Here is a 27,194-nt window from a genome sequence, read left to right on the forward strand (position 1 = left end):
ACTGAGTGTTTGGTCTTGTCTTTCCCAGAGGACATCGTGGCCACAGACCTGATAGAACAGATGCTGAATATGGAGCCCCAGAGGAGGCCTTCTGCTGAGAGCGTGCTCAAACACCCCTTCTTCTGGAGCCTGGAGAAACAGCTGCAGTTCTTCCAGGTCACAATCAAATCCAATACTTTTCTATTAAAACTGTTCCACATAAATCAGTATAGCACTGTGAAGGGAACATTTTCCAATAATGACATTTTATTTTTTTAAATAAAAACCCATATTTCATCTTGTTTCCCCTGTAGGACTTGAGTGACAGGATAGAGAAGGAGCCGCTGGACGGACCAATCGTAAGGCAGCTGGAGCGAGGGGGGCGGGCCGTGGTGAAGCTGGACTGGAGGGAACACATCACAGTGCCTCTACAGACCGGTAAGAGACTGGCCTGAGATCAGTTGTAGCTACAACCACATACCTATCTTACAAGTCTTTGTCCATGTCATGTGTGTAGACTGGTAAAGAGACTGGTCCGAGTTCAGTTTTAACCCTACTACTATGCTAGTGCCATTAATAAATTAAAGGGTATATATTTCATGATTTAAGAAATGATATGACCTACTACAGTTTTGTACTGAACCTGATTGTTAGGGTTAATGTTTCTCAAGTGCAGAAAAGATGTCAGTGTAGTCACTGATTATAAAATGCAGTGACTGTGGTTTGCATTTCCTGTCAATCCAGACTGCAGCATTTAGCTGAGCTCTTCTCAACCTAAAAGGCTGCTTTGCTTCCTGTTGACAGTGTTCATCTGTATAGGGCTGTTTCATGGGGTTGTTCTAATCTTAATATGCTACCGTATGTGAAAGAAATGGTAAGAGAAGGTTCGCTGTGACTGTTGCATTCATGAGTTTTTAATTTGCATGTTAGTCATTTGTCTATTTAGCTTGTTGTTATGTTTTAGTTTTCATGCATTGTGGAGAACTAGTCAGCTGAAGATTTCCTGGCAGGTAGACTATATTTACAAGATATCTAACTTTAAACCAGGACATTGTGAGGTATTTCAATCTTGCTGTATTATGAGACTTCTAGGATAAATTATACATTTTAGGATAAATTATTAGAATGTACTGTGGATTATTCATTGCATGTATTTTCTCTGTTGGCAGATCTACGTAAATTCCGGTCGTATAAAGGAGGGTCCGTCAGAGATCTTCTCCGCGCCATGAGAAACAAGGTATGGGTGTCTTTCCAGCTAAATTATGTTTGTTTACCTGATTAGATGTCCGTGTATATGAATCCTTCTTCTCTTGTCCCTCCTATAGAAGCACCATTACAGGGAGTTACCAGCAGAGGTCCAGGAGACTCTGGGCTCTATCCCTGATGACTTTGTCTCCTACTTCACCTCCCGCTTCCCCCACCTGCTGCGCCACACCTACCTGGCCATGCACACCTGTGCCCACGAGAGGTCATTCCTTCCCTACTACTCCAGCTCAGAGCAGCTCTCCTGGATACGGACTTCCTACACACACCCCGGGCCCAAGGCCACACCCCCGCTGCAGACACACACATCGCAGCCAGAGGAACCCACACCGTCAAACACAGTACCCTCACAGCCTGAGATGGTGTCAAACACAATTCCATCCACAGAACCCATACAGTCAGTGACCGTATCAGACTCCACACCCATACAGTCACTATCAATCACAACACCCCCACAGTCAGTGACCGTATCAGACTCCACACCCATACAGTCACTATCAATCACAACACCCCCACAGTCAGTGACCGTATCAGACTCCACACCCATACAGTCACTATCAATCACAACACCCCCACAGTCAGTGACCGTATCAGACTCCACACCCATACAGTCACTATCAATCACAACACCCCCACAGTCAGTGACCGTATCAGACTCCACACCCATACAGTCACTATCAATCACAACACCCCCACAGTCAGTGACCGTATCAGACTCCACACCCATACAGTCACTATCAATCACAACACCCCCACAGTCAGTGACCGTATCAGACTCCACACCCATACAGTCACTATCAATCACAACACCCCCACAGTCAGTGACCGTATCAGACTCCACACCCATACAGTCACTATCAATCACAACACCCCCACAGTCAGTGACCGTATCAGACTCCACACCCATACAGTCACTATCAATCACAACACCCCCACAGTCAGTGACAGTATCAGACTCCACACCCATACAGTCACTATCAATCACAACACCCCCACAGTCAGTGCCAACCACATTACCAGTAGAGCCAGTGTCATCCACATCATTACCAATCCAACCAGTACTGCCTACATCACCCCCACCCTCATCCACACTGCCAGACCTGCCTCCACAGACAGTGTTGCCCTCAGAACCCCCCACACCATCAGAAACCCCCCTTACAGATCCTGTCCCACCTGAACCACACATACTGCCAGTGCCACATCCAGCCACACCGGACACGGAGCCTGCCTGAGAGCCGACGAGGGGTGGTGGATGAGTGCTGCACAGAGGAGCGTTGCCTTACGAGTGGACACATACTGGGGCTCTGTTGCTCTGTCCTGTGCTGGTGAGGACCAGGCCTGCAGTGCCTGGGAGCTGCCGACAGGGGGGAGCAGCAGCCCAAACCAAGTGCCTTTCCTGCTCGACTGAGACAAAATGGCTCCGAATGGAACTGTCCCAAGGTCCCTCGACTAATCAAGAAGCCAGGGTGGAAATTAACTAGTGGGGGCCGTACTGTGTAGTACAGAGAGAATATGTTTTATTTGCAATGGAGTCCCTCCTAATGTCAAGTATTGTGAGGTATTTTTGGGCACAAAATACTTGGCAAAGCAAGGGAGGAATTCTTCTGTTGATGTTGTTGGAAGACAAGTCGACAATGGTAGTTTTACTGTGGAATCTTGTCTCTTAATGAGCCTATTCACTGTAAAGAGGTGTATATTTTTGTATAGGTGACGACTTGATAATGACTTGATCATTGAAAATCATGGGATGTGGCCATTGTGCCTTTTTAAATAACACTGTTATGTATGGGAGTTCTGTGAGGGTAGACGTCTCTGAAATAGTTTTGCTTGCTGCTGCAGATGCTGCTAGTGACGGCTTTTCTGTCTTGAATCAATACTATTTCAGTGCCTGTCTTCCTGTGCAGGCGAGGGCAGATAGTCCAAAGGGTGTTTGAACTAAACACTGGTAAAAGCATAATGTGTTTATCTTTTCTACTTTTATCTTTTCTACTTTTATCTTGTCTCTGATAGCGTTGTGCTGTACATAAGGCACAAGGCGATTATGTGATCTGATTGTGTTATTATTGCAGTGCATCACCCAAAGTCTTGTTTGCTTGATCTCTGACACACTAGGCCTTTACTAAAACTGGTTCAGCTACAAGTCATGATAGGATGATTACAGAAAGTATTCACTTCACATTCTGGTTTTTGCTGTCAGAGGAATGATGTGTTTTCTCATCTTAGCTTTGATGAATGATGATCCAATACATGTTTTATTCAATCATATTGTCTGTATAACGATTGGCAGTTAAATAGGTCTTCATTTATTACATGAATTAACTGTTATAGTTTGTTAATATTTTATTTTTTAAGTGGAATACATTTACTTCAGGTTTATTTTGTACTGTTCATTGTACATCAAAAACCCCAAGAAGGTACAGTATTTTGTCTAATGCAAGCTGTTAATTAAGTGAAGAGGGTTTTGTGCAAAAGTGGACAGTAAATCTTTTGTAGTCCCGTCTGACGATGCCTTTCACTGTTAAGATTTCATTTCTAACATGCCATCCTGAATGCAAGAATAGTTTGTTTTATGATTTTTCAGTTATGCCATTGTTGGAGTGAAAATGCCAAATTAAATCAGCATTAATATCTGTTATGGTGTTAGTTTGCAGATATTTTGAGCTTGTGGAACTAATGCTGCGTTCATAACCAAGTGGGAAGGTGGTATTTACCACATACCGACTGGGAAAAATCCACTTGAACGCACCTACAACTTGTAATTACTAGTGGGAAACTCATCGATCATCCCTGACCTCGACTTCTCCCACTTGCTGACCTCTGACATCACCTACTAAGGAAGGGACTTAACCAACAGCATTTTCGGCAGTTAAATGTAGCACAACATTTATAAAAAGCAATCTATTCAAGTTTTTTAACTTGAATTTGTTAACCATGAAAGCTGTACTTTTAGTTGGTGATTTATGATTTGGTGTAACAATGTATGTAGACCCTTTTCTATGCAACAGCCTCCTATGTGTGTTTACCTGATTTAGATGTCAGTTTATATGAATCGTTCTTTTGTCCCCCTCCTTTAGAAGCACCATTACAGGGAGTTACCAGCTGAGGTCCAGGAGACTGGGCTCCATTGCTGATAACTGTCACCTACTTCACCTCCCGCGCCACACCTACCTGGCCATGCACACATGTGCATAGGAGGCACTTCCTTCCCTACTACTCCAGCTCAGAGCAGCTCGCCTGGATACGGACTTCCTACACACACCCTGGGCCCAAGGCCACAGAGCTGCTGCAGACACACACATCGTAGCCAGAGGAACCCACACCATCAAACATAGTACCCTCACAGCCTGAGATGGTGGCAAACACAATTCCATCCACAGCACCCATACAGTCACTATCAATCAAAACCACATTACCAGTAGAGCCAGTGTCATCCACATCATAACCAGTACTGCCTACATCATCCACACTGCCAGACCTGCCCCCACAGACAGTTGCCCACCCAGCCCTCAGAACCCGCCACACCCTCAGAATACCCCTTACAAATCCTGAACCACCAGTGCCACACTGGACACGGAGCCTGCCTGAGCGCCAGGTGAGGGGTGGTGGATGGGTACGGCACAGAGGAGCGTTGCCTTGGGGTTTTAGGCTGGGTTTCTGTATGGCACTCTGACACCTGCGGATGTAAAAAGGGCGTTTATAATACATTTGATTGATTGATTGCCTTACGAGTGGACACATACTGGGGCTCTATGGCTCTTTCCTGTGCTGGTGAGGACCAGGCCTGCAGTGCCTGGGACCTGCCGACAGGGCAGGAGCAGCCCAAACCAAGTGCCTTTCCTACTCTACTAAGACAAAATGGCTCAGAATGGAACCGTCCCCCGATGCATCAAGAAGCCAGGGTGGAAATGAACTAATGTGGACAGAGGGAACCTGTTTTATTTGCAATGTAGTCCCGCCTCATGTCAAGTATTGTTGGGCACAAAATACTTGGCAATGCAAGGGAGGAATTCTTCTGTTTATGTTGGAAGATTTAAGTCAACAATGGTAGTTTTACTGTACAACGTTCCCTCAGTGAGCCTTTTCACTGTAAAGAGGTGTATATGTGATCTTACGTTCTCCCCTCGGGTGTAGCTCGTCTGAGGAGGAGACGTAAATGCCTGGGCCTAAACACACCAGGTAACACGGATGAAAGGGGAAGAAATGTGGGGTGCAATGAGCGATAAATAAATCAGACCACAACCAGAACTCAATTTTAACCCTCAGGGGATGTTTAGTGAATTAGTTAAATAAACAATATAAAACACCCATAAATAATCAGTAAGAAACAAAACCACAACAAGGGAAGGTAAGAGAAGGGAATGTTTGGGATCGGGGTCCAAGTAATGAAAATAAACAAAAGGTCCCTCCTCTTCTACACACCTAATCCTTCCTAACACATTCTAAACCCTAACCCACTGTCCTACCTGGTTCCTAATCCTTCCTAACACATTCTAAACCCTAACCCACTGTCCTACCTGGTTCCTAATCCTTCCTAACACACTCTAAGCCCTAACCCACTGTCCTACCTGGTTCCTAATCCTTCCTAACACACTAAACCCTAGCCCACTGTCCTACCTGGTTCCTAATCCTTCCTAACACACTCTAAACCCTAACCCACTGTCCTACCTGGTTCCTAATCCTTCCTAACACACTCTAAGCCCTAACCCACTGTCCTACCTGGTTCCTAATCCTTCCTAACACACTCTAAGCCCTAACCCACTGTCCTACCTGGTTCCTAATCCTTCCTAACACACTCTAAGCCCTAACCCACTGTCCTACCTGGTTCCAAGAAAATACAAGGGTGACACCCACCCGGCTAACCTAGTGTATAAAACAATGGGTTATCTACGTGAGAATGTACACCCATGGGCAGATCTACCTTTTCCCTTCTCCAGGACCTAGGTAGGGTGGAGCGCCTCAGGAGGACAGGCTGAAACACAAACAAAGACATTAACACCAATAATCAAACAAAAAAACAAGTGTCCTCTCTCTTCTCCTCTCACACGGCAAACAGATATCCTCTCTGTAATCAGCTACAGCCACGCCCACCATCGTTAGCCGCAACTCGGTACACCTGTAATGCCCAAGACAAACACACTAACAGGGGAAAAATGGGGAACAAGAAAAATGTAACACGTAACATGTGACTACTTGATAATGACTTGATCAATGATAATCATATGATGTGGCCATTATACCTTTTTTAAATAACACTGTGGTATGTATGTGAGCTCTGTGAGGGTAGACCTCTCTGGAATAGTTTTGCTTGCTGCTGATGCTGCTTGTCTCTATACTATTTCAGTGCCTGTCATCCTGTGAAGTCAAGGAGAGATATTCCAAAGGGTGTTTGAATTGAACACTGGTAAAAGCTTGTGTTTATCTATTGTACTTTTATCGGGCACAAAGAAATATTGGGTTGTTTTTTTATTGCAGGGTGTCAGCCAAAGTCTTGTTTGGTGATCTCTGACACACTAGGCCTAACTAAAACTGGTTTGGCTACAAGTCATGATAGGATGATTTCAGAAAGTATTCACCTAACATTCTGGGTTATGGGCTTTAGTTTTTTTGACCATTCTTTTGATGGAGGAATTTATATATTCTCTCATCCCATATTCCTTGACGATGATCCAATGCAACATGTTTTATTCAATCATATCCATTGTCAGTGAATAACAGATGAATAGTTATTGAATGTATTACGTTTAACTGTAATAGTTTAATATTTGATTTATTTTGTAAGGTGTTATGTACTGTGCATACTACACACTGTTTCACAATTTTCTCATTTTGCATTGCCAACGAATATGCAGCTGTTTTAAGTGAAAAAGCCAAATAAATCACCGTTATATTTGTGCCTTTGAACTTTACATTTGTCAGTTATTCTTGGGACTAAGCAAACATAATACATTCATTGCCTGTTATTTAATTGAGGGGGTCCATGCCAAGTTGCCAGTGGCGCCTTGCTGGCCCTCATAACTCTCCTTTTCTGCTAAACGAAACTTACGGATTAAAGCCCCCTCATGACGTCGTTCCTCTGATCTGAGGTAGTTCGGCTCCATGGTTTTCAGGGGAGTGACTGAGCGTTCTAGCGTTCGACGCCACCTATCTGGTACAGCAGCAGAAATCTACCCCTGAAAAGAGTAGTCTTCTATCACACCGAGTCTTCTAAAGCATGAACGACGTGCGGAGTATTAAGAGCTAAACATATTTCTGTTGGCAATGGAACAATTTAGAGGTGAGGAGAACTATATCAATTATAGGCTACGCTTGTCGAGAGTGCTCTCCAACAAAGGAAAAACACATTCTTAGCCCTATATTTCTGTTTGGTGTGAAAGTTTATCTCTTGTAGGGGAAAAAACTATATTGAAGTCTTATCTCTGCAATCTATAACTGGAGTATATTTTTTTCCAGAGGACAACATCCCCGCCAACGTCTGGTTCATCTTCGCCCGCTCATTGGTAAACCCAATATTTGTTTTTCTTGGAGACCACAGATGAAACTTACTTTGTATTTAAACGATGTATGTAGCTACTTAGAGTTTCTTGAACATTTAAAAATACTAAATGTAGCTAATAGGCTTGAGCCATTTTATTTGGAACCGTGCATTGGCCTGCATTCCCTTGTGATTTCATAATCAACTAAACATTTTAGCAGCTTCGTTGTCTTGAAATAGGTTATATTTCAAATATTCGTTAAAATGTCTAGCTATGGGCATGTCCACAATCTTTCAAAGTAACCAAACACATCATCTGTTGGAGAGACAGGTGAAGTTGTGAATGAGGTGAGCTTCTCCTCCAAAGAGTACCACAATATGAGTCATAATACCCATAAAACCTAGCGGTCAAACAGGGAAATGGTTGCAATCGTTTTTAAACCATTAATTTTTCCCTTAGGGGATTCTAGAATGTTATGTGTAAACTTACCCTGACGTGACGTTTTGATAACTGTGTAAATCTCTCTCTGACAAGGTGACTTATTAATATATTCGCTGGTATTTACCCCCCCCCCCCCCCCCTCCAATTGTTTTTTTTATGCTAATGTGGCTATCCTACAGAACTACAAATACTATGATCTGGATGAGACTGTTGAATACAGGCAAAGGTAAGAATCTCTGGATTAACTATCTAATGTTAGCAAAATGTAGTAATGCATAAATTGGCCACATTTTTAAAAACTGTCTTGGTCATGTTTTAAAATAAAACAATACCTGTTAGCAAAGGTGTCAGCTAGAGAGACATGCATGTATTTGTAGTCTTGCATGATGTCTACTTTGGTGCTAATTATCATTTTGAATTTGAGAGTAAATAGAGCTGAATGTATTGATTTAAAAGTCACCTTGTCTGAGAGAGATTTACACGAATATCAAAACGTCACACCAGGGTAAGCCTACACAAAACACAGCCCTTATCTGAAGTGTTTCTAAAATCCCCTATGGGAAAAATGAATGGGGGAAAAATAATTTCAACCACTTCCCTCTTTGACCGCTAGGTTTTATGGGTATTATGACACGTCCACTGTGGGGATCTATAAAGGGAACCCACTCGCCTGCCCACCACTCGCAGCGTTCGTTTCTCCCCCTAAACGTTCTTGAATGTTCTTGAACAGACTGAGGTACGTTTGCTCCGGTTTGGTGGGTGTAGCGAGGTGTGGCTTGAAGCAATGAGTGACGTGAACTCAGCAAAAAAAGTAACGTCCTCTCACTGTCAACTGCATTTATTTTCAGCAAACTTAACATGTGTAAATATTTGTATGAACATAGCAAGATTCAACAACTGAGACATAAACTGAACAAGTTCCACAGACGTGACTAACAGAAATGGAATAATGTGTCCCTGAACAAAGCGGGGGTCAAAAGTAACAGTCAGTATCTGGTGTGGCCACCAGCTGCATTAAGTACTGCAGTTCATCTACTCCTTTTGGACTGCACCAGATTTGCCAGTTCTTGCTGTGAGATGTTACCCCACTCTTCTACTAAGGCACCTGCAAGTTCCTGGACATTTCTGTGGGGAATGGCCCTAGCCCTCACCCTCCGATCCAACAGGTCCCAGACATGCTCAATGGGATTGAGATCCGGGCTCTTGGCTGGCCATGGCAGAACACTGACATTCCTGTCTTGCAGGAAATCACACACAGAACGAGCAGTATGGCTGGTGGCATTGTCATGCTGGAGGATCATGTCAGGATGAGCCTGCAGGAAGGGTACCACATGAGGGAGGAGGATGTATTCCCTGTAACACACAGCGTTGAGATTGCCTGCAATGACAACAAGCTCAGTCCGATGATGCTGTGACACACTGCCCCAGACCATGACAGACCCTCCACCTCCAAATCGATCTCGCTCCAGAGTACAGGCCTCGGTGTAACGCTAATTCCTTCGACGATAAACGCGAATCCGACCATCACCCCAGGTGAGACAAAACCGCGACTCGTCAGTGAAGAGCACTTTTTGCCGGTCCTGGTGGGTTTGTGCCCATAGGCGACGTTGTTGCCGGTGATGTCTGGTGAGGACCTGCCTTACAACAGGCCTACAAGCCCTCAGTCCAGCCTCTCTCAGCCTATTGCGGACAGTATGAGCACTGATGGAGGGATTGTGCGTTCCTGGTGTAACTCGGGCAGTTGTTGTTGCCATCCTGTACCTGTCCCACAGGTGTGATGTTTGGATGTACCGATCCTGTGCAGGTGTTGTAACACGTCGTCTGCCACTGCGAGGACGATCATCTGTCTGTCCTGTCTCCTTGTAGCACCGTCTTAGGCGTCTCACAGTACGGACATTGCAATTTATTGCCCTGGCCACATCTGCAGTCCTCATGCCTCCTTGCAGCATGCCTAAGGCACATTCACGCAGGGACCCTGGGCATCTTTCTTTTGGTGTTTTTCAGAGTCAGTAGAAAGGCCTCTTTAGTGTCCTAAGTTTTCATAACTGTGACCTTAATTGCCTACCGTCTGTAAGCTGTTAATGTCTTAACGACCGTTCCACAGGTGCATGTTCATTAATTGTTTATGGTTCATTGAACAAGCATGGGGAACGGTGTTTAAACCCTTTATAATGAAGATCTGTGAAGTTATTTGGATTTTTATGAATTATCTTTGAAAGACAGGGTCCTGAAAAAGGGACGTTTCTTTTTTTGCTGAGTTTATTTTACGGGCAGTGGCAATGCTGAAATTGTTCCACAACCCAACCACTCCCCATTTTTAACTGGTCATTCAGTAAAGCGCTGTTTCCGTTCAATTTAACATTCCAGATTGTAAAAACGTACTGAACACAGCCCTGGTCATTCTCACTTCTCTTCCTTGTGGATGTGACTGCATCCACTAAAGCTCTCCTCAGCAATGACTAGATTTCTAGCTTCCTACTGAGCCATTCTCTCGTTTGGTTAAAACCTACGTTTACTTGTTTGTGAACAGCCCACACTCCGACCAGCAATATGCTAGTTACCTTAGCCATAACGCAGTTGCTAGCTATATAATGCATTACTAGCTTCATGGCCGTGGCATTCACACTGTGCTAACCCAAGCTAGCATTAGCTGTGAGGCTTCTAACTAGCAAGCCAACCACACTAGCAGTCCTACCTGCACATAGTGGCATACACATGGCTAGATAACTTGGAGTTCCCTACCTGCTCAGGTAGTGATGCTGTCACGCCTGTGAAGGCTAATTCACAGCAATGCTGAAAAGCCAACTAGCTACTGGCCAGCTTGCTTCTCTCGTTTAGTACACCTCACGATGCTATGGTGATATGAGACTCAAGACCGGAGAAACAACAATATTCACGCAGTTGTCTTCGGCTAAGGTGGTACTAGCTAGCGAAGCTATTAGCCAAATAGGTGAACCCTAGCTAGCTAGAGGCCTTTTTCTCACCAAGTACATAAAATAAATACAATTTGCAAATATCGTCCTACCGCAACCTCCCAGTTATTTATTCGGAACAGGTTAGATATTGCTATCTGGGACACTGCCACTGACAGGTCTGTGGGTTCCTTGTGTGAATGAATTTCTCTTTGTCTAGTTTTTTTATGTTTGCAATGCAGCAATGTATCTATTTCATCTTCATGTAGCATATCACCGCTGTCTCTATAGCCTATTTTCCACCCTCTAGGAAACTATGGCGCGCCGTGCATGGCTTGTGAGGAGGAGAATCTGAATGCGACTTGCCTCTGTCTTCTAGACTACCCAGAGTGCAGGAGCCCCTTCTACACGCTCACTGTAAAGTGGCTCGTTTGCGAGAAGTGGTGTGACCAAAACAGTTCACTGTTTAGATCCATTTAGCAGCTTTCTCGGCCTGTCATCTAGGCTTTGACAACTACAGTAGAGTAACACCCGCAGTTGTGTTTCATGAAGGAAGCGTGTCACTTACGTCTAATCCCCAAGCCGGCAGGTAGCCTAGTGCTTTGGGCCAGTAACCGAAAGGTTGCTGGATCGAATCCCCGAGCTGACAAGGTAAGAATCTGTCGTTCTGCCCCTGAGCAAGGCAGTTAACCCACTGCTCCCCAGGCACCGAAGACGTGGATGTCGATTTATGGCAGCCCCCCGCACCTCTCTGATTCAGAGGGGTTAAATGCAGAAGACACATTTCAGTTGAATGCATTCAGTTGTACAACTGACTAGGTATCCCCCTTTCCCTTTAGCCCCGTCTTTGGACCTGTCTATTGTGCTTGATGCAATTAATTTCTCAGCAACCTTTGAGCAGCTGGAATGCGTGGAGTTTTAAATATCTCTCCTTTTAAAACAGGTTTGCTGATTGCCCTTACCTCTGCAAAGCGAGTGAGTGAGCTGCATGCACTTTAGTCCACCATTCATGCCTACAGTTGCCCTGGGGTTCCCCCAAGTAACTTTGTTACTCAATCCCACCTTTATGCCTAAGATCAGCAGCAATTACAATTGTATCGCCTTGGAGCTAATTGATTTCCACCGGTCACCCTTCTACTCTACAGAAGAAGGCCGTCTCCATCGTTTATGTCCAGTACACATGTTGCGCTTCTACTTGGACAAACTAGAGCATGGCAAAAGGGTGACCTACTCTTTGTTTCCTGGACGCCCCCTGCAAACGTGGGCCCCTCTCTCATCAACAGCTATCCCATTGGATTGTGGAGGAGGCTATTATATGCTTATATTAGCAAGGGTTTACAGCCCCCAGAGATTTTGAGTGCTCATTCCACTGGTGTTTTGGTGTCTTGGGCACTGTGCAAAGGCATCTCTTTACAAGAGATCTGCACCATTCACACCAACATATGCATAGAGCTATGGCATACTGTTTTTGTCTTACTATCATTTTTAGACAGACCCCAATGAGAGAAAAGATGTTGAAAAGTAATCTCTGTCTGACATTGCAGTCACGTTAATTTTCAGTTCTAAGTTAAAGTTTAAAAGACGTAGTTTGCGGACATTGAAAATGTCTATTCTTTAGGGCTGTCAAACAATTAAAGTAGTTAATTGCGTTAGTTAATTGCGATTAATCACGATTATTGAAAAAATTTGAATTAGCTCAAATTTGGCCCAAAAGGTTTTGTCAACAAAAAAAAAGCAGTGGCAGAAAGAAAAAAACCATAGCTCCTGTGATTTTGGGCATAACTTTTACATGATTTTGGCTAGAGTCATCAGCGATGTATAGGCGCAAGCATTGACTTTAGCTGTGTTCCGTGTTGTGTTCTGTGCTTAAAAGCTTCCGTGCGGAAATGTGTGTGCTTAAAAGGATCCGTGCAGTGAAGAAAATGGAGATGCCATTAACGGCGACGGACCAACCAAATTTGGCCTCATTAGAATTATACCCAGTGTTATTTGCAAGTGTATATTTTAAAATGTTATGTAGATAAATAACCACATATCACAGTAATAACGCATAAACAGTTTCTATAACCATTACTGAGAACATTGTTGTAGTTAGTGTTCGGTTGGTTGTGTCTATAAACTTTGAACATGATCACTGCCAGTTCTTCAGCTTTTGAAATGGCTAGTATAAGTGCAAGTGACAGATGAGAGCAATAATAAATAATCTATATTTTGTTTTCAATCAGAACCAAATCTTTTTGGGATTGAGTCATAATACTTTCATCATTGACACGAGATGTCAGTGAAATTGTTTACGGTTACAATTTGACCCTATGAAACCACAACAAAAGAAATACAGATTTTCGACGTCTGGCAGAGCCGTCTTTTCAACATCCGTAAAAATACGTATTTTTATCTTTCACTTAGAATTGAAAATGAACATGGTTCCAATGTCAGACACCATTTCAACATCCAGAGGAGTCGTCTTTTCAACGTCCCTAAAATATGTATTGTAAACTTTTACTTGCAACTGAAAATTAACATGGTTCCAATGTTAGATGTTTTTCAACATCATTTTGCTTACTGGGCTACCAAGAAAGAAGACTTTTATTTTTTAATTTTTTTAATTTTCACAGCCTACTAAATTATGTACTTCTTTTTGTAGTTTGTTAATTTCAAATATGTTTCACTGAGCAACACACAGTAGAAAACAAGCAGTGCTATTTTAGATTGTGGTTGATTGATTAATAGTTACTATTTTCCTCAGACTAATTATGCAAGACTCTACTCAGCAGTGAGCTCGTAGACTGAAGTGCAATAATGGGTAAGAAACTGTTTTGGAGATATTGGTTTAATGATGGTTTTATATTCTACTAATACTTAATATAGGTAATAAATCACTGTTATTTGATGTTTCTATTTTCTTATTCTACAGCAGAGGAACCTGATGAACTGCCTGTTGAAAAATGGACTGACTCCAACGTGAGCTCCTGGTTAAGAACTATTGGAGTGAAGGAGCAATACATCAAGAAACTTTATGAGGAAGAGGTAGATGGGAGCATTCTCCTTGTACTGACTGAGGACTATCTGAGAAAAGAGATTGGAATGAAATCAGGACCAGCTCTGTTGATCATCAGAAAGAGAAATGAGCTTGTAGACACCAAACAGAGAACTCAGGGCAAGGAAAAGACTCAAAGTAGCAACAATAGTGAAAAGGGAAGTAAAAAGAAGCAGGGATCAGCTCCCCAGACAGATCAAGGTCTTTCAGAGGAAGAGAAACAAACTCATCAAGGACAATCTGTTGAGGACAATGTGTTAACCACAAAGAGAGACTGCAAGCCACGGCCATTTGGCAAAGAAGGCATTGATTTCACATATGTCAAACATAGTGTTCTGCAACCTGAATCTGGTGTATTTGATCTGATATCTCCCTGTCATGAATACAAGTCACTTGACAATGCTGCCAAATTGGACCGCACAAGACTACAGGCAAAATTTGCTAAAGAGGTTCTCAAATTCGGTAGTGGCTGCATGAATATCAGATCAAATGGCACAATACACTTTGGTGTGATGGACAGTAGGGATGATACAGGCTATGTGCATGGTGAGATAGTCGGTGTTCCAGTTTCTGAGAAAGATGTATATGTTGACGCGTTGGATCACATTGAGAGGAGTTTCTCTCGCTCTGACAGCGAGCATGTGCGACAGTGCATACGCCCACCTCGGTTTATAGAGGTCATGGACATGTATAGCACAGAAAAAAGATACGTGGTGGAGGTTGATATTGTTCCCACCATAAGCATTGTTAAGAACCGAGTGTACTCTGTTCGCCTGCCAAACTTCAAAGAGTCCTCTAACAAGATTGAGCATGAAAAGGAAACAATCTATCGCAGGGTAGGATCAAAAACCGAGCCAGTGAGTGATCAGAATAACTTCTACCAGCGAGTCAGAGACAGAGATGCCCAAAGAGAAGAGGCTGAGCATTGTCGATATGTTAACACCCCGGACATCTGCCAAGACCTTGGAAGGAAACTCACCATGCTGATAACCAGTGGCAAGAAATTCATTGAAAAGGAGAAATGGTACATTCTTGTCACTAACAAGTTCAAACCAGATGATTTGAGCAGCATTGACTTCTTGCTCAACATGAACATTTTCTGTGTGTTCGACTTTGACACAGATTCCAAGCTGTCAGGACTGTGCAGTAAATATATTGAGCACCATGCTGCAAATACGCATTTCATGCAGAACTACAAAATACCAAGTGGTATGAGCATTGGCGAATTTGTGAGCCATTTGCATTTGTTTGAGCAAACCAGCTGGATATTTTGCAATGGACGAAGCGATTACAAAGGGAATGAAAACCCCTGTGATGAGATGACATGGATCAAAACAAAAATTACACTCCTGAGGGAATCTGTTTCATTGATCTGCAAACAGATCTTGCCAAAAGGAGCATTCCTGGTGGTCTTCCTTCTCACATCCCCAGTTGAGAAACCACTTTTGCACACCTTCTATGAGTTCTTCACAGATATGGAAGGTCATGAAGACATCGTTTGCATCTCAGAATCTGAGGATAACTATCAGAAATGGCAAAGTTTTGCAGAGGGTTCATGTGGAACAGAAACTGTGAACCGTTCCAGTGTTGTTGGGATGAAAATGAGCCATGTTGATGCGACACTGCAGCGAATCCAACCTGTAACATCTCGAGACACCAAACACTTGCCTATCTACCTGAAAGGACAGTGCCTTCTTGAAACTCGTGACGAGGAAAGGATGTATTCCTTGGAAATTCTGAGTGTCAATCATTGTGATGAAACAAGCGATGATTACATCAAAGCAGAAAAAGAAAACATTGAAAGACAGTTTTACCACGGGGGAAGAGTGACCTGGTTGAATTTCTGGCTTGCAGAGAAGAAGTTTGTTGGAGAAGTGATTAAAAGGGATGCATACAGGGATGTCTCCGAACTTCTCACTGACACTATGAAATGGGGTGTAGACAGACCTGTGAACAGTATCAACATCTACCATCACCCAGGAAGCGGTGGAAGCACAGTGGGAAGGCAAGTGTTATGGAACAAGAGGACCGACCTAAGATGTGCTGTTGTGAAGCCATCTTACTCCGCAGCCAATGTATCTGAACATGCTGTTCAACTCCGAGAGTATGAGGAAAAAGATTCTGAGAAATGTCTCCCAGTGCTCCTGCTGATTGAGGACTGTGACAAAGAATACCTAGATGAGCTGAGGAATGAATTAGAGTTTGCCATCAACACTAAGAAAATCAAACAAGGAACACCGTGCTTCATTCTGTTGAGCTGCAGACGATCACATAACCCAGAGAAGATGTGCAAAGACTCACCATTGCAGAATGTAGCTGTCACTCACAAACTATCAAAAGAAGAGAAGAGACAGTTTGCTGGGAAACGGCAGAAGCTTGAAGAACAGTACCAGCCAGAATTCATTTTGACATTCGTCTTGATGAGTGAAGAATTTGAACACCAGAAGATTGTTGAGTATGTTGCGCAATTTGTGAAACATTTGCTCCAAGACATTGATCATGAAGCAGTTGTCACTCGGCTCATTCGGTATGTGGCATTGCTCAACACTTATGTTCAGGACTCATTCATTTCCCAGTCCCATTGCGAAGCTCTGCTAGCATTCACCATTCATATGGATCGATTCCGCCAGCATGCTTTTGAGAGATCACTGAGTGAGCAGGCGAAACTTGTCTTTATACATCTGAGAGATGACAAGACGCACATTAAATCAGTTCGAATCATTCATCCACTTGTTGCAAAGGAAATCCTTCAGCAGCTCCTTGGTGACCAAAAGCAGCAAAGTGGGTTGGCCATGGATCTTCTCCATGAGGATGTGCTTTTTGAGCACAGATTTGGAAAAGAAGATTATGGTAAGTTTTTGCGAGCCCTGTTCATGAGACGTTGCAGAGTAAGTAAAGGTGATGAATCAAACAGCTTTTTCTCTCCTCTCATTGAACATGTGAGTGAAAAGGAAACCCCTGACAAGGCAATCGAGCTCCTCAAGGAGGCATACAAACGCTTCAACAAAGATGCATTCTTTGCTCAGCAACTTGCTCGCCTGAATTACTCCCATGAGAAGTTTGAAGAGGCAAAGGATTGGGCAGAGATAGCAGCAAAACAAATGCCTAACAACTCTTACATTCTTGACACGAAAGGCCAGGTATACAGAAGATGGTTCAACGCCAAGTGTAAAGCAATTGAGAAAGTACCAAAAACGGCAGAAAATACAGCAGACGCTGTTGAAACTGCGCTGAAAGCAATGGAGTGTTTCAGAGAATGTGAGAAATCTGCTATCTCGGACCTTGAAACCATGAACAACAGTGGCTTTTTTGCTGCAGTTGAAGTTGGCTGCAGTCTGTTGAAGCTCGTATTCTCATTGCGTGTTTTCTCAAGCAAAACGTATGGCCATTCAGAATGTATGAAGTACCTTCTCACTGATTACATTCCTGAGGCAGTGAAGAAGCCCTGGGAGAATTTTCACAGCAATTTGAAAGGCCTTCAAATGACACTGCATGAAGCCCTGGAGTGGATCTCAGAAGACCTGAGTTACTTCCAGACAGACATCAGTGCAGATGAGGAGGAAACAATTGAAAGCTCTGAGATGAAAATAAGCCATCCAATGACATGGTTGGTGAGAAAATCCTCTGAGTATGGTAAATATTTCAGTGATGCCTCTCTCAGCATTGCCCCAAAGCTGTGCCAGTCGAACCCTGGCAGTTTAACTCCTTTCATGAAACGCATGATCATTTACCGGCTTGGTGGGGGGAATATAACTTCAATCTTCTCCCTTCTGACTGACCAGAAAGAAAGAGACCAAGTCAAAGTCCTAGAGAATATCATATCTCTCTACCCCAGCAACCCTCTGATGGCCAGGCTGGATCAAATGGATCTCGTCAATTACATAGCAGCTCATATTGCTCTGAGTTGCCTTACAACCCAATCTCCAAAGTTGGCTGCTCTGAAAGACCTTCAGAAACTCAGTCAGCAGTTCCCAACAGAGAAACGGAAGTGCCTGTCCAGTGCTCTGTTCCTGCTCATCTTGCTCTTCTGGCCAGAAGATCATGACACAGACCCTGAAAAAGAGACCAAATACAACATTGTTCTATCAGCTGTTGAGTACCTCAAAAGGAGCTACTGGACCAAAATGAAGGATATACCACAAAGGAAGAAAAGGATTTACACCCACTTTTTCCTAAGTAATGGAAGTGGGTGGGACAAGATTGTTCACAAAAGCAAGGTTGAAATGATTACTAAGGTCCTCTCCATCTCAGAAAAGAGAATGAAGTGGTTCAGTGGGGAGGTGTGGAAAATGCCAGAGATGGCAAAACTGCTCAGGACTGTGTCTGGGTGGACAGAAGATGGGATAGTGTACCTTGAGGGCCCAAAAGAGAAAAAGTTCACTATTCCTCATCTGAAAGCAGCCTCCGTTCCCTATGGCAATGAAAACATCACATTCTACTTGGGCTTCACATTTAGAGGACCTGTTGCGTACAACGTCACTGTGAAAAAGTAGGGTCGCCACCTAGACAAATCCTGCCAGAAAAGGAGTCTTATGGAATATTTCCGGAACATTTTGGACCAACATACCAATGAATGAGCATGTTTTAGAGCGCATTGTCAGAGGAAGACAGAGTGTGTGTACAAAATTCAGTTTAGTGTCAAAAGACCGAATTAAATTCTGCCTGTACATTTTTTTTTTAACAAGGTAATTGTATGGATATTTTGCATACCGTAAGTGTAAAGTTATTTCTGTTTGAATGTTTTGTTGCAAGTTTTCAACCATTATGTGGACTGAAAATATTAAGGAATGTGTTGTCAAGTTATGCAGCCATGATCTGTTTTTGTTTCTGAAATGGAAATTATATAATTAAAGGTTTGACTAAATGATTTCACTCAAACCTTTTAACCTGTTGAAATGTATTCGAAATAAGGCTATAATAATGGGTTAAAAACTATATTCCAGTACTGTGTGTGAGTAAGACACTGTAACCACTTCAAAATATGAGCAGGGCAGAGTTGATAAGACGACCTTGGGAAAGGAACAGGAGAAGAGGCCTCCTTAAGTTAGGGAGAGAAACAACGGCCTGGGAACAGCTAGGCTGGCAAAAGATAAGGAGACAGGTGCTCTAGGTACTGTGGAAAAATACAGCCGCCTAAAGCTGGGTGGAGTTCTCTCTCGGTGTGTGTGTGTGTGTGTGTGTGTTAATATAAAAGGCTTTGTACATTGTATGAATTTGAGAGCTCTCATAAATAAACGTTTTGAACCTTGTAGGCTGGCTATCTGTCTGCTTCATTCAACCAGAATCTTACACCCTCTGGTGGGGTAGACTGAGTAGTTTAATTGAAGTTTGGTTTAAGAACATTGATAACTTAATTCACGTAACAGTTTCATTCTTGAATAATACTGTATATATTTTTTTTATATTAAATCTTATGCAGGAAGCCTGTGTAATATGATATGTGTTGTGCCCAACATGTGGTATTTGATAACCAAACTACTTTGTACTTCTCTCATTTTATTGATAGTTTTCCCAGTGAAATGGCCCCTTCTATAGGATTTTCACATACATTTTATGTAATATTGTCTTTTTGTATGAAGAATGACTAGTTCAAAAATTGAGTTACGCCTAACAAAGTTGCCTTAACTTTTTGTTTGTTTTGAATGGTTGTGTGACTGTTTCTTTTAGCAAATGTGTGAACAATGCTAAAATAGTAACATGAAATTCACACGTAGAAAAAAATACAAAATCAACATTTTAATGGTAGTCCAATGAATCCATAGAACCACATAATAAAAACAGTTGAGTTCAAACTACCCACAAGCAGTTATGTAGGCCTAAGTGCTATGCTTCTGTCATGACGTTGGCCTCTTTTGGTACAGGGAGGACAGTTGACCCCTCCCTTTTGCACACAATCCACCCTGTGTGTAAAGGGTCGTTAAAATTCCAGGAGAGTCTCTGGCCACATGGCCCATCGAGAGACACAGGAAATTTTTCCAACTCATAGAATTGAAGAGCCAAGCAACATTTTGTGTTCTGGAGAAGGTATGGAAGATTGGTGAAGAATCCAGCTACGAACTGATCCGCTTGGCACCATTTTGTGATACTCAGAAGAGACAATATAGCCATATTACCATAAAACTGTTTATATAATAGACTCAGTTTAAGACTTGCCTCATATGGGTGTATGGAATGTATTAATAAGGATAAAGCTTTTGTAAGACATTGAGATGCTATGTACTGATGTAATGTGATAGAATTGTATTTCTGTAACCAAATCTAACTCAGTCATAGGCACGCCCCAGGGACACATACAGGACCAGGCGTCATTTGACCAGCCTGTTCGATGGGCACTATAAAACACTCCCTGATTTACATTTCTCCAGACCAGGCCTACACTCCGTGGCCACATAGGTTCTACCATCTAATTCCTCTACTGAAAGTGAACCATACCACGTGGTTAACTTTTAGACTATCGATACTGACAGAATAAGAACAAGTTTTTGATATTAATTATTAGTCTGCAGCTAAGTAAATTATATCATTGAACGCGAAGACCAACGAAGCAACCATTCGATGACGACATTAATGAATGTCGCTCTGAAAGATCCATTCTAACCGAGAGAGAGAGAGAACGCGGACAAAACTCCCCAACAGAACTACTCTCCAACAAGAATCAGAACGACACACTGAGCGTAAATATATATATTGATTGCAATTGTTCCCGAATGAGTGAGCCTTCAATTGTCAATTGTTAATGAACTCTGTGTAAACTTCTCAGCTGACCATTTATGACCCATTGTTCAACAGGCCGACCAGCCTGTTTAGCCAGTAGGGCACATTCCGATACCAATCCTTTGTGACAATAATTACTGTTTGTATGTTTTTCTGTTAATTACTTAGTGTAGTAAATAAATGATTTTAAGACAATTGATGTATGGATGATTTTAGTAAAGACTGGGTTCGTGCAGATACAACAATTTACGACGTTTTGGAATGAGACTGGACTAGAGGTAAATACACCATTTAAACTTAGAAGATAATCGACCTATACTATAATAGAATAGAATATTATAGTACAGGAAAGTTATATTAGGAAAATTATAGCTTTGTAATCTGAATATTCTCCTTGGTGCCCCGATCTCCTAGTTAATTACAATTAAACGATTAATCAGTTTAATCGCGTGATAATAATTACAGGGAGCTAATTGATAAACATATCTTCCGTTTAATGGTACCCCCAAAGACACGACATTTGGTGCCCCCGTGTGAGGACTCAAACTAAAACGCACGTTGGTTCAATTTGATAATACATTTGGAGCCCCCGTGTGAGGAATCTAAGATAGAATTGGACTTTGCTGTGAAATTCTATATATCAATTGTGCAAACAGAATTGTACAAACAGCCTGCTATGTAAACAAAGTGATTGTGCATTTTCCATTGAGAGAAGCTATTTAGAGTAGCTCAGGTCTTATGTGGATAGCAGTGAGGATTGAATTCCAGATTTAGTCCGTTAGGCCAAACGGTACTATTTCTGTCAGTAAGATTAGAAGTTAACTGTCCGGTAAACCGAGCCGAATAATTTGCCTACCGCACTAAGAAAGTGTGGGCAGACCGTATGCGCATCGATATTTAAGTACCGTGTCGCTCCGGTCAGCATAAACGCTAGCAGAATATGCTGAATGGGGTTAAGGTGAGACGTCACTAGAAAACCCACCCTTTCCTATTTTGGTGCTTGGAAGGATACTCCTGAACCAAGTAGCAATAGCATTACAGGTAAGCTAACAGAGAGGGAACATTTTACCCTCCACCGTAACACGTTTAAAATTTCTCCGCTAGCGCGACGGAAGTCCGACCTTTGTACTTCCGTTTTAATTTCAGCATTCTGCACCCTGGTGGTGAAGAATTGCCAGTACATCTCTAGGGGAAATTCAAACGTGGAGCACGGTAACATATCCAGACAATCACAATTGACTGGATATGGCGTCTCATTCAATTTAACTAACAAGTGAAATTGCCAGATTTACCTTTTCAAGTGGATCTTTCAAATAATATCCAAAATTGATTGGGCGTCTACAATGAGACATGATTAACTTTTTCCAAACTTAACTTAGATGAAGCAATGCTCTCAGGTTAATTGAAAGTTAATTCCCAGATAGCCTATACAGGTTTGATATATCATAAATAGATTAATCAGTAAAATCTGCTTTAGCAAGGCACAGTCAGTAAAACCCCTTTACTGACGCTCAGCCCCAGGGAGGTGCGTACCCTAGTGGTGAAGGGTCCCAACATTTGAACCTACGGTTTACACTTATGATATCCAATCAATGGAGATTGTATGGATTATCGTCTCATTCAATTTATTTAGTTAAATTGTCGAACATACCTTTCTAGGTTCTTCCAATTAAATGAGACAACTTAAACTTTGCATATTAACCGGGATGAAGCAACCTCTCAGGTAATTCAAGTTTAATACCCAGATAGCCTACCCAGGTAGGACTAATCATTGGCATTGATTAATTCAATTTGCTTTTGCAAATTCATTCACGTCCAACTTCCACAGTACTGTACAGTACTGATGGTTCATTAAAGTCTATAAATAGATTAAAATCGTCTTTGCAGCTCCCCACATTCCAAAATTTTGGAAAAGTAGGAAAAACATTTTTTCCTTTCAAATGTTCTAATAATGTGCAGGCTATCAGAGGGGGTGGTCCCCACTCGCCCGCTAATTAGTGAACCTCCACCCGTAAATGGATTGATCTCTGACCTCAGCAGCGATAACAACCCTAATTATGCCATTAGTGGAAAAGCAGACAACAATGTTTTCCAAAATCAACCATCGGGCGCAGGCCTCGTAAAGGTTCTCTCCAGTCTAGCTCTGATGTCTTGCCATCCGAGATTGCCATCTGTCCAATACCGCAGTGCACAGCTGAAGCACGAGCAGGTAACGGTAGACATAAAGGGACAGGTGGAGAGAACCGGGAAACCAATCACAAATGCAGAAAAGGGAAAAATTCTGCTAGCTATGGAACTGCGTTCGAAAACTGAACAATTAAATGTAATTGCAAAAACGTACGACGATGAACAAGGACAAGCTCTTCAACAAAATCGTTTTCTACAGGAACAAAATCATATGCTACAGGAACAACTCGATTTAGCCAAAACTAAATACGATGATGTCCACGCCAAACTAGATAAATCTGAAGAGTTATCTACAAACAGGAGCGCTCAACTTGACAACATGCATGGTGTTTTGTTGAATGTTACTCAAAATAACACAGTGCTCCTCAAAGCGCTGCAGACCAAAGACGATCAGTTAATGAACACAATGACAAAGTTGGATGATAAATCAGCAGAACTTATTGAAGTCGCTGACCAAATGAATGATGAGAGAACTCAGGTGATGAGGTTGGAAATATTGATTTCTAAGCAAGCAGAGGAAATCTCATCACTGAATCTCTCGCTCCGTACTCAAGACCTCTATCTGCAAACCATGACAGATAAGTTTGAGACCGAAAGGAGCAGGTGTGACACTCACGTGTCCAAAATCAGTACTCTAAGCGCTCAAGTGGACTCTGCAATGCAGCAGAATTCCACCCTTAGGTACCATCTGGAGGAAATCCAGAATGGTCACGCTCTACAGCGTGACTTCCCATCCAAGCAACCGGAGCCCTGTACTCACAGGAGTGAAGACAATAGGTTTCAGACCTTGCCTCCCTCATGTGTCCCTCAGTCTTCTCCTCTTGGCCCTTTGGCACTGAGTAATATGGCGCCTCTTGGCCAACAACAACAAGGCTTGGCTTCTTCTCTTGGCCTTTCGGCCCCAATTTCTCCACAGGATGAAGCCAACCCTCTCCGCCCGCTTGGCGCAGAATACCTTGACAAACTCGTCAAGAATTTCCCCACCTTTGACCCCGTTCCAGGTCAGCCAAACGATACTGAGACGTTCCTAGCTGAAGAGGACGCGTTGGGTGGCTACGCTACGGGTTCTGACAGGGTTTACCTGTTGAAGCGAACGTCGAATAGACACGTGACGAGGTTCATTCGTCTACAACAGCAACACGTGCTAAATGACTATGCTAAACTTGCCACAGCTTTGAAATTAGAATTCAGTTGTTCTGCGACTCGCAAACACGATAGCTCACTGGCTAACACCGTCAAACAAGCTCGGAACGAACACCCACAAGCTTTCTATCATAGGCTTCGTTCAGCTTACTTTGGCCTACTCACAGAAACAGGAATGGAAGAGCTGTTACCATTCAAACAAATGTTTCTGTCGAACATGTATCCCACCTTCATTACCTACTTGGGCCCTGCAGCCCACGTTGGCTTGCCTATCTTACAACTCAGAGAGCTTGCAAGCACAGCTTTTGAGGCATCAAAAGTTCACAACGCTAAGAGCTCTGACCACTCAGTTTTGAAGTTTAACCAGGAGCACTCACTCCAGTTAGAGGGTGCATTATCAGGTATTGGAGCGTCTAGAGATGACGCACAACAACAGTTTCTACCACGAAACCATGATTCCAATAACCTCCACGGTCGAAATAACTGTAAAGTACGTAGCCATCAACATGACTACCGCTACAATCGACCCGTTCGCCACGTTCCTGCACCCAACCCACAAAAAGTGTCAGAGCACAAGGGTAACAAAGGGTTGAAGGACGATCAAAACGTAGACCAATGTTCTCCAGAAGTCCCACTACGGGAAGAACTTAAGCGAGAACAATTTGAGAAAAGGGTAAAAGATAAGTCACAAGGACTAGACGGGGAATTACCGGACACCAGGTCCGCAGGAATTAACACCCATAGCATGGACGTTAAAGTTCAAATTTCTCCCGCTCTCATTCAAGACCCTATCCAGGGCCCGCTTGATCAAGAAACAAGCCCCCGGGCTCTGTCTATAGACTCTGATACAAAAGTTGCGAAGAAAAAGGTCAAACGCTTCGTTAAAGCCAAGCCCACTCAAAATCAGAAAAGTCAATCTGCTTCCATCTTGAACAGACATGGCACATCACGTCGTTGCGAACGACCACTCCACTTTGTGGGGAATATGTCCACTAACCACGAATCTAAATGGCCATACCTGGAAACAGTCCTGGAGGACTGCTTAGCTTGTCATGCGCTAATTGATTCGGGTGCGACAATATCACTCATCTCTCAAACATTGTTTGATGATCTCAAAAGGGCTTTGAAGCCAACTAAACGTTGGTTAAAAGTGGAACGATGCGACACTAAACTTCGAGGGGTCACTCAGACTACCTCGCCTCTCACATTGAGAGTCATGCTGAAACTACACTTCCAGGACGTATCGCTCGTTCACCCTGTGTATGTTACCAGCCTCGAAACTGTAACCCTGCTACTTGGAGCAGACTTGATGGATCGGTTACTCCCATTGATGGATTGGAAAACCAACCAGGTATGGTCACAGGCCACAGTGCCTTCTCCACTGACCACACCGTCTCCCCCTAACGCTAGCTGCAACACAGTCCTTCACGAGGGGTATCTGTCGAAAGCACCCCTTGAGAAAAAGACGTTTAGAAACCTCTTGGTACAAAATCCGATCCACGGAGATAGTACGATATCTCGACACATTCCATCAGCCAACCTGATTGACCATTCTTTTCATGATTTCGAGCCAGCTGTCTCTGTGAATAAGCAACTTCCCTCCTCCTTGCAGTCTTGTAATACGGTAGTTGAGATGAACTTTTCTTTCCCTTTGGACACTTCCGCAAGCACTGCGGCCGTCCCAGCAAGAAAAACATTGATGCGCAGAGTATACTCTGCTTCCGATGATACACCTTCCGCTTTGTTGGGGACTGTCACCCCTTACAATGACACTAATGGCGTCAGTCCAGCAACTGACCCGATGACTCCCACTTGTGAAACACTTTGCGATATCACAGACCGATATCCTCGTCTCAGTTCACAGGTAATGAAGAGGTTGCCACACGCGGACGCGGTGGTGACTGACATGCCTCGACAGCCACGGAGCGTTTTGAAGCACAAACACCAGGAGATTTGGTTGAAAGGTTACAGCCACTCTCATAAAAACGCGGCCGCTGACAACTCGTACATAGGGTCCGACCTTTTCATTTGCGCATCGGACACCAACACCACCCGCTGGTGGGGGGGTCCCGAGGCACAAAGGGGGGGAATAGTAGCCCAGACCCATGATGAGCCTCATCGAGGCCGGTGGGGGGGTCAAGACTACAGACAACACCGTACGAGGCCGCCAGAGCATAAATCAAATCTAGTTGTAAACTCTCCTATGAGAACAGTGAGGAGCAGACAGGCCCCTAGACGGGGATAATATTAGAAGACATCTAAGATAGTACTGAGGTGTACCACACTGGTCGTAAAGGAAGTCCAGTGGACTTGTCCACCTCCAAAACTAATGGCATCAATAATCATTCATTGCCATGTGTAGGTTCAACTACAATACAACTAGTAAAATGCTCCAATCATGTGTTCCGGTAGATAATATTTCAGAATAAATCGGTAGGACAACTGGACCCCTTGAATACCAGTACCAATACGCAGTCAGTCCAGCAACACTCAGTAAGAGGATTAGTAACCTCACAAGTTAAATTGCTATTGATAATAGCGACATAGGAGTCACTCAGAGTGCAACACGTGGAGGGGAATCTCCAGTGCACTCTTCCAATGGTTAACACACATGTCACTAATAAATAGGACCCTCCATTCAGGAGTAAAATTATTAGAAGTCATGAACCATGATCACACCACGTATGACTGGTCCAATACTTAAAGAGTACTTCCGTCGTGAGGTTAGCTCCTCCGTGGATAACATAGCTATGAAATAGACATAAGCATAAGCGCACATGCACAACGGAACATCCAATTAGGATTTATGCTAGGACCACTTAAGGGCCCAAGCAATATACCAGCCTTAGTAAAGTTGAACATTTACTTCTAGGCCTTTGACTCTACAGCACTCACCAGTTTTCTTCCCAGAAGTCTGTAGGTCATACCTGTAGACTGCCCAAAACTGGTGCATTACAGCTGTAGACTTATCATATAGTTATCAACTTAGGATAGCGCCTAAGCAACACGCCAAGTAGGAAAACCCTAGATATGGCATTAGAGACA

The 27,194-nt window shown here is 43.1% G+C and overlaps 1 protein-coding gene and 1 non-coding gene across 2 annotated transcripts in view; both read left to right on the top strand.

Annotated features, from left to right (window-relative positions):
• Nucleotides 1–3,875, top strand: part of LOC106601756 (serine/threonine-protein kinase/endoribonuclease IRE1) — a 31,436-nt gene extending 27,561 nt beyond the window's left edge. Inside the window, exons 19-22 of the mRNA XM_045715508.2 lie at nt 29–156; nt 294–417; nt 1,149–1,216; nt 1,305–3,875. Of these exons, the coding sequence (XP_045571464.1) occupies nt 29–156; nt 294–417; nt 1,149–1,216; nt 1,305–2,474 (1,490 nt within the window). The 3' untranslated portion in view covers nt 2,475–3,875. The remainder of the gene's footprint in view (nt 1–28; nt 157–293; nt 418–1,148; nt 1,217–1,304) is intronic.
• A 3,434-nt stretch (nt 3,876–7,309) lies between these two features.
• On the top strand, nt 7,310–19,354 carry LOC106601757 (uncharacterized). The gene is made up of 4 exons (XR_014391699.1): nt 7,310–7,516; nt 7,693–7,739; nt 13,815–13,871; nt 13,983–19,354. It is a non-coding gene; the product is annotated as an uncharacterized LOC106601757 (transcript).
• The last annotated feature ends 7,840 nt before the right edge of the window (nt 19,355–27,194 follow it).

This window comes from Salmo salar, chromosome 03 (genome assembly GCF_965601325.2).
Source record: "Salmo salar chromosome 03, fSalSal1, whole genome shotgun sequence".
Classification (NCBI taxonomy): Eukaryota; Metazoa; Chordata; class Actinopteri; order Salmoniformes; family Salmonidae; genus Salmo; species Salmo salar.